The sequence below is a fragment of the Achroia grisella genome, unplaced genomic scaffold (assembly GCF_030625045.1).
Source record: "Achroia grisella isolate CSIRO2021 unplaced genomic scaffold, CSIRO_AGI_Agris_v1 utg856, whole genome shotgun sequence".
NCBI lineage: Eukaryota > Metazoa > Arthropoda > Insecta > Lepidoptera > Pyralidae > Achroia > Achroia grisella.
This window is the reverse complement of record NW_026713045.1, coordinates 517211-531140: the sequence shown is the minus strand read 5'-3', so window position 1 is coordinate 531140 and position 13930 is coordinate 517211. Positions and strand designations below refer to the sequence as shown.

General features: G+C 29.7%; 1 protein-coding gene across 1 annotated transcript in view; it reads right to left on the bottom strand.

Moving 5' to 3' along the window:
- Positions 1–13930, bottom strand: part of LOC131852655 (cAMP-dependent protein kinase catalytic subunit 3) — a 49297-nt gene that overhangs the window by 4564 nt on the left and 30803 nt on the right. Inside the window, exons 3-5 of the mRNA XM_059203356.1 lie at positions 12382–12491; positions 5253–5498; positions 2234–2415 (exon numbers count right to left, since the gene is read on the bottom strand). Coding sequence (XP_059059339.1) covers positions 2234–2415; positions 5253–5498; positions 12382–12491 — 538 coding nt within the window. The remainder of the gene's footprint in view (positions 1–2233; positions 2416–5252; positions 5499–12381; positions 12492–13930) is intronic.

Sequence of the window (13930 nt, the reverse complement as noted above, 5' to 3'; positions counted from 1 at the left end):
GGCTATGTATTATTAAAAAAAAACAGGTATAGTGACGGATAACAAATAGAAAATTATATATAATCTGTATAAACATCTATGAATACCCAGTATGATACTAAATATAATTATTTATTTATCATATATACCTAGTTCATATGCATATAGAAAATAGTTAATTAGCTTTCTTTCAAGGACGTTCATCACATTATATTGCAATGCAATTCGGACATGCATAAATCCCGCGCGCTAATTGTTTAAATTTAGAAACACCCAAGACTTTATATGCGACCATAAAAAGATCTAGATTTTGAACAGTATATTCACTATTCGTTTATAGGTACATGGTAAGCATTACTATCGATCCTATCATCAGTGTATTTAACAAGAAACGAGCTTTGTATAACTTATAACCGATATCAGTAACGACGGTGGCAGTGGGAGTCACTATACTAGGTACCAAGTTTTCTACCGTAGTTAGTGTATTTGCTAAGCGAATAGCGACATAACTCAACCGGACGCCCCGTTTGATGTCGCCGCCGGACACTTGACTGATGGCTTTCTAAACATCTGTGCGACATCGCAAAAAGCTCGGTGAAAATACACAACCGCTAGAAACTGCACGTTTATAAATACACTCCAAGCATAGGTTGATAGCTCTCATTATTTTCCTATATTTACGATCAAATCGTATCGTAGTTTAATTTAATAAGTCAATAGAATAAAATTTTATATTGTTTATTTTTATATATAAAATTTTATAATAAATGTCGACTCCACTTAATATTATTACTGGAAATAAATATGTATATCTAACGTATTATTATTCATGCTATACATAAAAACCTACAATAAAGCTCCACAATCGAACAATTGTTAATATAATCCAGTATTTGCAAGGCATAAGTAATCCTCATAGAAACATCCTCATATAATGTATAATTTGCAGCAATACTGAAGTGATTATCCAAAAATAAATATTATTTCAGCCAAGGAAAACCGATCAACTTTTCAATTTACAAAACTCTTGTATACAACTTGACATGTATGAGATTAGAAGTTATATATGGAAGCTGCTGGAGTACGGCCAAGTTTAAGAGCTAAATAAAATATTTTTTGTATAGAATCGAGTTTAATGAATCGAGTATCAAAGCGGAACTGTTACAAGAACAGAAAATCAATCACTCCTATACTGAAATATTTTTTCTTAACTGAAAAAAAAATAAATGCGACCGCAATTTTGGTTTCACCGACATAACTACATTACTCATAAGTAAACTTCAAAATTCATGACATAATCATGCTCTTTGCTCCAACGTTTACTTAATATTTCATTAATACTATTCACATATATAACACATACTATAGTAAATTGAATTTGAAGCCCTCAATTTATATTTAAATGAAACTCTTGCGAGTATAGATTTAACACAATATAGTGAATAGTTAAGTTGAATAAAGCAAATTTCTTGAATTTTCTGTAATTAGCTAAAAATATTAAAATGTGTAATGTTAGAAGTCTTAAATTTCATTAGCTATTTTAAGATGAAGGGAACATATGTATATTGTATATTGTTTTGCACACGCCCTAAAATTACGTCTACACATTATTTCTGTTGCTGTAAAAGTTAATAATACACTTTAGTTAAAGCTAAATATAGTCCAGATTCTAAAATAGACTTAAATAAAGACATGCCGCTTGCTTCTATTGGCAGACAGATCAAGTCCAAGGCTAATTATTTCCAGTAAAATCGTTAGAAAACCATAAACAATTGCCTATATGTCTCCAAAAATCAGTTTTAGGTTCATTTGTTCGTTACAATTTAATAATAAACAATGGTCACTTAATTGTAATAACAATCCGACATTAAACTATGAAATAAATACATTTTTGAACGTCAGCCGTGATTGAAATATTGCTTGTATTCTTAGTATTTCACGGGAAAATGTTTTTATTACAAATAGCAGGCAATAATAATACTCGGCTAAAAATATTCTTTGCTTTCTTATGAATGTATAATAATAGACGATAAAACTAATAATATAACGGAGCTACAACCTAATTTTAGAATAGATAGATATTTTATTTATATTTGATTTTAGTTATTTCTTTTGTTTAGTTAAGAATGAAAACTTACAGATGATAGATGAAAGGTGCTCTACTGAACCCAGCACCTAGCTGTATGCACCTAAGTGTATAATTTCCTATCAGATATATCAGATCAGACATAATTTTAAGCTGTAAATAACATACCTTCATGTTGCCAAGCCTTTTGGTCCTATCTTGAACAAGTAACTTCTTGATAACGTCTTTTGCAATTTGATCAAGATGTCGTGGCCAATCCACTCGTCCATTTAAAATTTTCTCGTATATACCAAATGGGTTGTCATCATAGAACGGCGGATAACCAACCAACATCTCGTAAATAAGGACACCTGCAACATAATTAAACAATCTTGAAATTTAATTTCATGTAACATTATCTATACTTATTTTTAAATTACCTACTATTTGAGTCGGTACCGGATTATGACACGATAGTGCGATTCATAAATTTATTTACAAACATGATGCCCACATGGGTAAATCATTTAGCAGGGATTATAGTTGTCCTTGATAAACATTTTTAAGTATTTTCGTGTGATATAAGAAAGCATATCTAAAATTTCCAACACACCAACCTAGACACGTACCTAGAGCAAAGACTGAAAAATAGACTCAGAATTACAATGTTGCCTTAAGGTTATATTTATTTTAGGCGTTTATTTAAACTATGTACATTATATATCAATAGACTATCTATGTGTCTCTTTCTATTCCTAATACTTTGTAATCGTAGTGGACCTTTACATGTACCTTCTCAAATTCACATTTATTCTGTGAAAACCTGTTAGTAACTTAGTTTGTGAAACTAAATTCTACATAAATAAATGTATATTTACTTATCATTTTTTAAATTACTAATAATAAGAGAATGTATTACTCACTACTGTAATCTGAAATAGTCAGTAGTTACAGACAAATTGTCGGATTTTAGAAGGCTAGACTCCCAAGAGTACAGTATTAAAAGAAAAAAAATACGACAGTTGATCACATAAATTACAAGAGGATACAAACTTAAGTGCAGCACTAATTAAACGAATGAAAACATTTTAAAATTGTAGACTAAATATAATGTTAGTGCCAAAATATGTGTCTCTTAATTAAATGTTACACGAGTATAAAATGTTTTCTGATGTTTAGATATTCATCTACCTACCTACATAATAAAAATAAATAGAAGGGAGGGTATTTCTATTAATGGGGATCACTCGATGCACTGCTAATGATTTACTATGTCAGGTTAGTACACCCTGAAAAATATCATAATAAATTTCTAGGAAATTCATCACTTTTGGCTAAGTGACGACTTCATGCCCACCCTTTACAGGTAATCTGTCAACGTATACCGTAAGGTTAGGTAGAACTCTTTAGATAAGCAATTTGCTAAAAAATTATACTCAATACCTTCATTACCTCCTCTAAATAATACATTTTCATTTCGTCCCACAAATCTTTTTTCAATTTATTATATGAAAACTCTTTACTACAGACTGATAATTAATATTTATTTCTATCTATTACCAAAAATACATAATCTTAACATGTTAATGTCATTAAACTAATGCTAAAGTAAAGGATTAGATGAAATATAAGAACATGCAAACTTTTGTTATATAAATCAATTAGGCGCAGTTATAAATTGGCATACACTTGCCATTTGAAGGTGAGAGTTGGCAAAATATATCATCGCAAACATAAATAATTGTAATGTAAACATTGCATTAAAATGTCACAGACGGTCATTACAAAGCATTTACGAGTATGTAAATATATTCCATAATTAATACATCTATTCGTGAAAGGAGACAATGCAGCAAGAGAGTTCAGTTGAAGTAAAAGTAAGTTATAAAAACAATACCATAGTTCAGTCATAGCGCAACTCATGTTTATAGTTTTACCACACAGGCCGTCCGTTTTGTTCCATTTGTAATAATGGAAAAGCTCCAAATACTTTATTATATGTATATTAGGTATAAAAAAATTAGTAGTAATTGTATTTCGTCTTGCCCTTCGTACATAGAGCAATATGTAAATAATGTAATTGAAAAATAATAATTACAATGAAAATACAATTATTCTACGCAGAATATGTTATTATTATTATAAAATGTGAAATATATTACTGAAATATCTATCCTATATCGAAATAAAAATGTAAATATCAAAATTTTTCTTAAATAACTATCTAACTATTTTTTATAGCAATAACTGAAAATAGTCTAGCAATAAAAATAAAAATTAATAAGAAAGTTATAAACAACGGTATATCACGACAAAATATTTGCATTTATAATACATTCACCTTGAATATGTTTAATATATGTATGACGTTATATTGTTGTATAATGGTACATGAGTGGTTGACATTGGTAATGAAATACAAAACAAAAATATAAGAGTATTAAGCATATATAAATATACTTTGTACAAAATGCAAAGTATCTGCTCGAAAATATTACATTTATATAAATATATATTAATGGTTGTTACTATTTTAGATTACAAAGTAATAATATTCAATGGTTTAAACGCTAATTATATGGTGGAAAAAGATATATCTATCTCAAGGTGGAAAAAAAATTATTTGATATATCAGCTATCTCAATTCTAAATTAATTTCGGTATAATTAAAACGCAATGTCTATATTTTCTTATTGTGCCAAATTGCACAATCAGATTTTAAAATTATTTGTTAAGGAATATTTTCAAAGAGGTCTATTCTAGTTACTAAATAACAACATAGCGATGTATATTCATCGTAAATATTCAATTTTTAACTTATAGATCGTTGTAGCCAGTAATATAAAAAGAAACATACATATGTACGAAATATAAGAAAATTATGAAAGTAGACAGGATAGCAAATTAGTAGGCAATATAAATTTATTCATTAGATATTAGAAAGTTATGTAGAAATACGAACTACACTCAGATATATTCCTTAGAATATAATAAATTATTGAATTCATGCTACAATACCTAACCATCGAAACTATGTATATTTATGATATAGGAGAAGAGAAAATCTAGTGACACAGACCTCTATAACTTACCACTGCTTCATGCACTTTCATTACGCTCTAATGAACTTCTAGATAGTTTAGTGAGGTTAGTAGAGTTGAGAGTTTGAGTCGAGAATTGGTTAGAATTTTAAAGTTATCTTACTAACCTAAAGCCCACCAATCGACTGCTTTGTTGTGTCCTTTACTCTGAATAATTTCTGGTGCTAGATACTCCGGTGTACCACACAGTGTCCACGTTCGGTCAGTTAATTTCTTTGCAAAGCCGAAATCGGTGATCTTCAAATGGCCGTCCTTCGCTAGCAGTAAGTTTTCAGGTTTGAGATCTCTATAGACGATGTTACGAGCGTGTAGATACTCCAATGCTGATACTATCTCCGCTGCATAAAAATTACCTGTAAATGATAATAATAGTATTACTTCTGAGGCAATAGTTCTTCATTTTAAATAATGTGGATGCTGTTATATCTGCCAATTAAAATTGTTTTATACATAATATATAGGACAAATATAACTTTTCCGTAACAAAACCTTACTTAGATCTGCAATACATTACGCCAAATTAGTAAAGTGAGTCATGATTTATGAGATGGCTTCTAAAATTAATCGAAATATTCAATAGGCGTAACTCATATTTAGTACCACACCATTTTAAAAATATAACCAGAATTATATGTGTACAGTCATGAGTTAGTCATAAGTTTAACCTTTAAATTTACAGATGCATAAACTTCTTTGACTTGTAGAGTCAAAGTATTGAACCAAATATAGTGAAATATATAATGAAATTCTGTATTATAAATTATTAGAAATTTACTTATTTACAGCAAAAACAACTTTTATGAAGCTATGATCGAATGTTTTAATTTCTTTTTAGAATGTAAAAACCAATCAAAATTAGCATTAGATTTTAATTTAGAAAGCTAATAATTTCAATATGCTTAAAAAGATATTTTTAGGTTAAGCATCTATCTTTCAGACTAGAAATCATGACTATGTGCTCTATCAAATTTAATGTTTATACATATAAAGATATAGAAAGTAACATGAAGCCAGCTGCAGAGTCTGCAATATACAAAGCAATAAGAAATATACTTCGCATGAATAGGTAAATCGTATATGAGGTATCACAAGAGGTCATTATGTAAAATAAATCTGTAGGTCAAATGTTTTCTCAAAAGAAATCTAACAAAAATATTAAAAACATACGTAGTTTCAAATTATATTAGAAAGAAACTTCTGCCCATTCTCAATAAAAAGATTCCGAAAATTAGTTCTATTTGTCGACACCCTCAAAAGGAATCTTGTGCCAAATTTCAGATCATGCTGTGACGCAGTAAGGCACTTGTAAGTAATAGTCTTTTCGTTGTCTTAATGTCATAACAGTCAATGTAAGCTGAACATAAATCAGTAATATGAAAGGAAAACTTGAAGTAAAAGCCTCCTCCATAGTATTTGGCTGGGGTGGTTATAGTGCCTGAATTCCTTCTTGATGTATAAATTTTTTAAATGTATGCAGTAAGTATTTCGGTTTTATATTAAATAATAATTATAATACTAGTCGGTACAGAATTAAACAAAAACAGCGCCCACATTTCTTAAAATTAGAACATCTGTAAAGTTAGCATCATATTTTTTTCACTGTATATACCGGTACATCTTGATAAGTATATGACGTAATAATTTATAGAAAAAAACTTGCTGCGAACGCACAGGACAACGTCTATTTTTGAGATCGGAAAGTCAATGCCAATTGCTAGAGCTGAATATGTTTGCGTCGAACGTCACTTCGTCTATATTATTAGTGTCGCCTGTTTGGTTGTAGGTACTCTATCTTAAGCTTGCAAGATTTAAAACTACGTCTACGACAGACTATAGCCAATAGCGAATAGCGAGTTACCCAATGGTTTTACAGTACGTCGTGCCAATATAATAAATTCGAACGATCTCGGTTGTATGTAAACAAAACAAGGAGAACAGGAATAGTTAACATCTAACATCAGTTGATGTGCAAATCAATCAGTTTAACAAAAAATGTTAAATAATATTAAGTAGGCAAAAATTATACATTTTACCATCATATCACATATATCTTTTACCAAAAAAACAATAAGTCCTGTATAGAATTAGATCAAGCTACACAAAACAAAGAAGAGGAAATATCTCACTCAAATACTTATAAATCCCATAGAAACATTATGTACATCAAGAAAAACCGCGAAATCCTATAGAAACAGTATGTACATCAAGAACGTCCGCGACGAAATAATAATATGACAGACTACATAAGATAACAATCTATTCACAACAAACTACCCCAATAATAATAACAGTAATAACCCTTTTAAATATTTCTATAATTTTTAAAACTTACTCCTTCTGGTAAAATGGTAAAATGATAAATTTATAATTAATTACAGATATAAATGCAAAACATATACACTGTTAGCATCAAAAGACAACATAGAATATATCTAAAGGCATACATAAAAGATGCAAATGAAAAGGTGAACGACACCAATAAATAATTGCCTTTTTATGGTATCATATGATTAATGACTATTGTGGGCGATACGTCTCCTCGGTACGTCTTGAAAACAAGTGGGGTGGAGACTGTCACCATAATTATTGCATGACATCACGCCATCAAAAACGCCTCTTGACTAGACCCAACAAGGACATAGAAGTACGGTTAACAAAAAACTTCTAACGTCCTACATTACAGAATAAAATTATAGTTACATACATCGAGTTGCATTATATACGTTGTTACTGTTACTGCATTATATAAGTAATAGTAACAACATAAGTTGATAAAAAATATGTCTAATTGATAGGTCCTTGTTTTGTTTCTGTACATCTATATTTATAAGTTGTATAGTACAAGCCCTGAATAATTAGAAGATAAAAATTCATCGTGTACTGTATCTATTATTTAGTATAACGTCATATTAATCTGAATACGGTTAGTAGCTTAATAAAAACATATTAATAATTACCGCTAATCTTCTTGTATTTCAGTTTAATTAACACAGACATAAAAAAATCGGATTTTGGTTTGGTTTGTTATTGGATGATAAAATCATACCAATGACAAGTCAAAAATATTGTTATAAAAATTAAACCAACATAATTTAAGCTACGCTACCATTATATCAAATTGGTATAATTTTTTTACACTACCCTTTTTAGTAGGGTACCGTAGTATCTTAATTGTAAATGTACATATTGTATTTATCATACGACGTAACTATATTCAGTAGGTACAATTAATTTACAAAATGGACCATAGTCATCATGACAACTACCTGTTCAATATTATGCTACGAATTACGAGTTTTGATTTTATCTAAAAAATATATTGTAACTATATTTACCATACAAGATACTCCGTTCGTAAATACAATATATAATATGACTTATAGGTATATTGTATTTATTGTACGACAAGCCTATGTTCACAATATGAAATAAATAATATATAAAATATACCATAAATTACTGGTTGCTTATATAAAATAAACATATTAAAATCGATATACCTAATGTTTATAATTGTGGAGATGAAATACGAAAGAGAGCGCCCAGACGCCGATAGCGGGCGTCACGTTGTCTGGTTGAGTGGCCAGCTGATCCCAAACTCTCGTTTTATTGACCCAACTACAATAACAGGTGTCTATGTCCCGATTCTCCGTAATGCTTAACAGGGTCAAAACATTTTTTAGTATATTATCAAATATACAGGGTGAGACGCCTATATAACTATACCTATAATTTAAAAAATAATAAATTTAGGCACCAGACATAGAAACTCGACCGAAACCTAAAATGTAATTTTAATGTGATTGAAATTTGGTTTCAATATTTATTTTATAATAATGACGAAGCAAAAAATATCGGTATCTCCTGGTTTGGGGATTATTTTTTAATTATAATTAAATACTTATACTTAATATATCATGTACTTATTACAATAAAATAAGAAATCTCTTTCACATCCTTTTTCTAACATTTCATACTTTTATAAAATCACTAGTTCTTTTGATTACACGTATCTTAAGAAATATCTTGTGTAGAAGTATCGCAAGTTATGTCGGAAGTAATTAGGAATAAGCAACCCAACTACTAACAACGCAATTTCTAATGCATGACTTCTGTCAAAATGATAAAACAATTAATCTTAATTTACTCTCAGACGTTAGCCAGGGCCAAAAGCCAAACATCTCTGATATCTGTACTGACCATCTTGAGATAAATGGTAATGAACGTGGCAAAACATTTAGTATACTGATATAGTTTAGTGACTATATTTATACGCAGAGGAAATCTAATTCTATAAAAAACAAGACTACGCGCAACATTTTTAATAATTGAATTATTCCATTAGATAGAATAAAAAGCTGATAATATTTTGTAAACCTAAAATGTAACATACCAATACATGAAGTACACAAGATCATGTAAAAAATTTTTTTTATCACAATCTCTTAAATAAAATTCAAAATCGTTTACAGAATATAAACAAACATTGACGACAAAAAATATAATGCTATATGTGTAAAATGGAAATATTAAGTATGAATAATTTAAATAAAACAAGATTATTTCTAATATAACGGTGAACAGCGATGTATGTACAGCAGATTACTGAACTACGCTACCCAATAACTACCCAAAGTAATTCGCAAATCTTTTTTTCTTTAATTCTTTTGAGAACCTCAAATTTACTAGAAAACAAAAGAACACATATTTACAGGAGCTAATACTCGTAAACCTAGTACAACCTCGTACTGCCTGACAAAAGTTGGAACCGAACGAACTAGAAGAATAAAGAGCAACGAACTAAATTGAGCAAACCCATCGCGAACTACTATCCGCAAAACTAGATGACAGACGCTGCAAATGGACGGACGGACGCAAGCGACGCGCGACAAACTGCGTCTACGCTCTGCCAGAGCGCTGCGCTGGCGCAGCTCCAAACTTTATTTATTTATTCCGCTCCAGATTATTTATTTACAACATTATATACTTACATAAAAATATATGTATTTTTTATGATTACTCCAAATAAACCGTATTATCATGTCATCAAAGCAATAAGTGCTGACTACAGATTCACTGTTTCATTACTATTTTTATTTTGAGCATCACAGCTGTATGTGTAACTTGGTCATGTATATTGACAATCATTTTAACTAATCTTATTAATTCTGCACGTTATGTAAATATTTATAGATACAATTTAATTTTTACTTTCCTGTGACATATCCGGATTATACTAAAATTATACAAATATAATTTTAATAATTTCAGTAGTTTACACTTCATTGTATTAACATGCAACAACATTGAAAATCCCCTGGATAACTATATGTTTCAGATTTGAAACATATTAGTATATATAGGACTTATTTCCTAATAGACAATAGTAATAAATAGTAAACCTAAATATGTTACTAATAAATAAATAAATAATAAAAGGAAACTCTATCTATGTAATAGTTTAGATACCTTCTCTAATAATGTATATAAAATATTATTATTAGTATATTACTTAAAGTACTTAACAAAATAGGTCATAATTATTTATAATAATGGCAACCTTAGCACTAATTAAATCAGCGAACGCTTTATTTATATTTTAGTCGCCAGATGCTAACGACCCAGTTTTTACAGGTTAATGGGCTCAAACTCTGCGCAAGAGCAATGCTTAATAACATGACAGCATAATTGTAATCAGTCCTATTAATAAAATAAAGTAACTATAATTTAAGGAATTCAATTTTTTTAGTATATAGTTTTTGTCGCCACTTGGACGGTACTTACTTCAAATTTATGAATCAGACTAGTCCATTTCCACCATAACACTGCATTGATAGTATTGCAGTTTACGAAAAAAAAAAAGGATATTGAATTGAATAGAGCTCTCGGTCTAGTATGTTTAGGACGTCACCTTAAGTTTACTTCATCTTTTTTATGACTAATAAAGAAAATCTATGGCTAAACTGGATAGAAATGCTATTAAGATATTGAAGTTATGACGCAACTGTATTTGGGAATCACAATTTTTCATGAATTAATTCATCATTTTCATTTTTTTCCTGCCTTATTGAATCATATTCTACCTTAACGCCTTCCAAAATACCCTACCAGAGCAAAGTAATTTAGTAAGATGGGGGAAAGCCTGTGAGAAATATTGCTATTATTAATTGGCACAGCAAGCCACGTATTGGTGGGCTGCAAGGTGCTCCTCGATAGAGATCATTACATCGCCATGATAGAGTACTTCAAATTATATGTAAGTCCTTCAGTACCTAGAGTCCAAAAAGAATTGACTTCAAACAAATGATAAATTAACTTTATACAATTTCAAACAAAAGCCTTCTCAATCCTAGGTACTGCACCTGACTGGACTATTTTAATGGACACGTATGAAATGCACTATAAAATCCTAATACAATCTTCTAAAACATTCTCCAACAATCCAAATACCAACAATCTTCTAAAACATCTTGGCCTGTCTAGAACTGCAGTGAGTTCTATATCTACCAGAACGTATATCTAACGTTGCACTAGCAGGCTCCTACCAGAATCATCTGAGCAAGAAAAGAAACTCGAGTTGACCATAATCTAACGACTGATATATAAAATTTAGTTGCATAATTTGACAAACTAACAATGAGTAAAGTAAGTTAATACTTTGTAAAAAGTAACTCACCCACGCTAACGTAAGAAAGTATGATACAACTATTAATAACATAATCTCCCAGATTACATCTCTTGGCACCTTTGATGTATGCTACAGTTATAAAAAATCAAAGGTATGTTTAATGATTACTAAATTAGCACCGTTAAATTAGCACCCACTGTTTACCTTTAACTGACTAGTTGATATCAACCTACGGTGATTCAAGTTCATGATTTACATCAAACATGCATCAGAGTTGGTATGAGTTACTCAGAATTATTGGATTATTATTAGATTTAACATAACCAGCTATAAATTTGATATTTTTACATTTGTAAGTTGTGTTTTGGTTTTAAGGAGGAGAAATACAATGAAATTACAGACTATGCAGATCAGATTATGACACATTAGTCCTCCTACAGCGCATGAGAAACTACCACTAGCGTCACATTACGACAAAAAATTCGTGGCGGTGTAGATGTATATTGATGACGGTAACCACTTTCAGGACTTTCAGGTGGTCCATCAACTCTCAATGACAGTCATTTCATTTATATGACAATATTTTATGTGTAAAATATTGAACTTACCTATAGTATTACTGAATCGGCCAGCATTTCTTAAATATGAGAACAATTCGCCGCCACATACGTAGTCGAACAGCATATAAATACACGAATCATCGTGAGTCCACCACCGTCTGAAACATAGTTACTTCGTTAAGAATAATAATAATCATGAAACATACCACATTAACTTAATATTACAGCATCACAGCCGAAATACTGTCACATCTAAAAAAATAAGAGGAAAGGGCGTTCCAAATTTATCCTACTTTCATTTTTATTTTTCGTGTCTGAGAACAAAACGATTTTATAACATATATATATATATATATATGTTATAAAATCGTTATATATATATATATATATAATATATATACATGACAATATTTGAAAGTACGCTAAAGTCTGAAACTAACAGTATGTAATATTATATAATCTGTGCTAACAGTATGTATAGTCAAGTTGACAGCACATCTGATAGAAAGAAATAACCTTTCCTTACTTGAATAGATATGAACATCTCACGAACGTCTCGAAACAAATTGCTACATTATTCCTGAATGTTAAATCTACCTAATATATGTATGTGTACTTTTACTAAACTCTAAAAAAGCTATCCTCTTTATTCAATGAACAACTGGAGTATGTTAATTTTGTACTTTTCATTGACCTTTATATATAATTAATACTATTTTACCGCCAAAATGTCCTATTCAAATTGAAATAGGACATAACGCAAAAAGAAAAACAATTACGCCCTGTCATTGTTTGGATGAATGAGTAACGAATATTACATAAGAAACAGCAGTCGTAATGTGGAACTAGCATGATGCAATGTGTTCAGAAAGTAGACTCAATAAAATATGTAAAAAGCGTCATATTTTTATACCACAATTATGGCAAACATGCCCAACTCTTTATAAATATTTTGGTTGTAAACAATTTTTCAGATTGGCAAATCTTAGAAACCTTAATATAAACATCTTTTGAAAAAAACAAATGTTGTATTTTCCAAAGAAAACCTAAGCAAATTTATTCCACATGCTGAATGTGTTCCGGAGCAATTTCGTGTCGTTTGCGATCTTAAATATTTTTAACAACATTTTAAATATTCTTATATACTGCTGGGAGAATAAATTTAAATTTGAATTTGATATGATCAGTTGTAAACGATTTCTGTGAGTAATTACGCAAGAAACTGGTTATGGAGGATATAGATTTCAGTGTAATCTACTGCACAAGCTCCTAATATATTGCAAGACAAAATAAGCAACGTTAAGCAAATTTAAATCGTAAGCTGTACATCTTACGATTTGAATTATAATTTTTTCTTTTCATATTTTCGATTTACCAGTATTTGATTATCAAATATATTTAAGAAATATAAATGAAATTGAAAAATGTGAAAAATATGTATTTTTTATTCTTATAACAACCATATTTGACGGTAGATTAAAGTTATTTTACATTTATGCCACATTAAAAGGAAGAATGCTAAGAGTAATAGTATAATGCTTAAATAATCACATCTAATGGAATGTAACGGCATCAGAGGTATGCCAGATTCTCATCG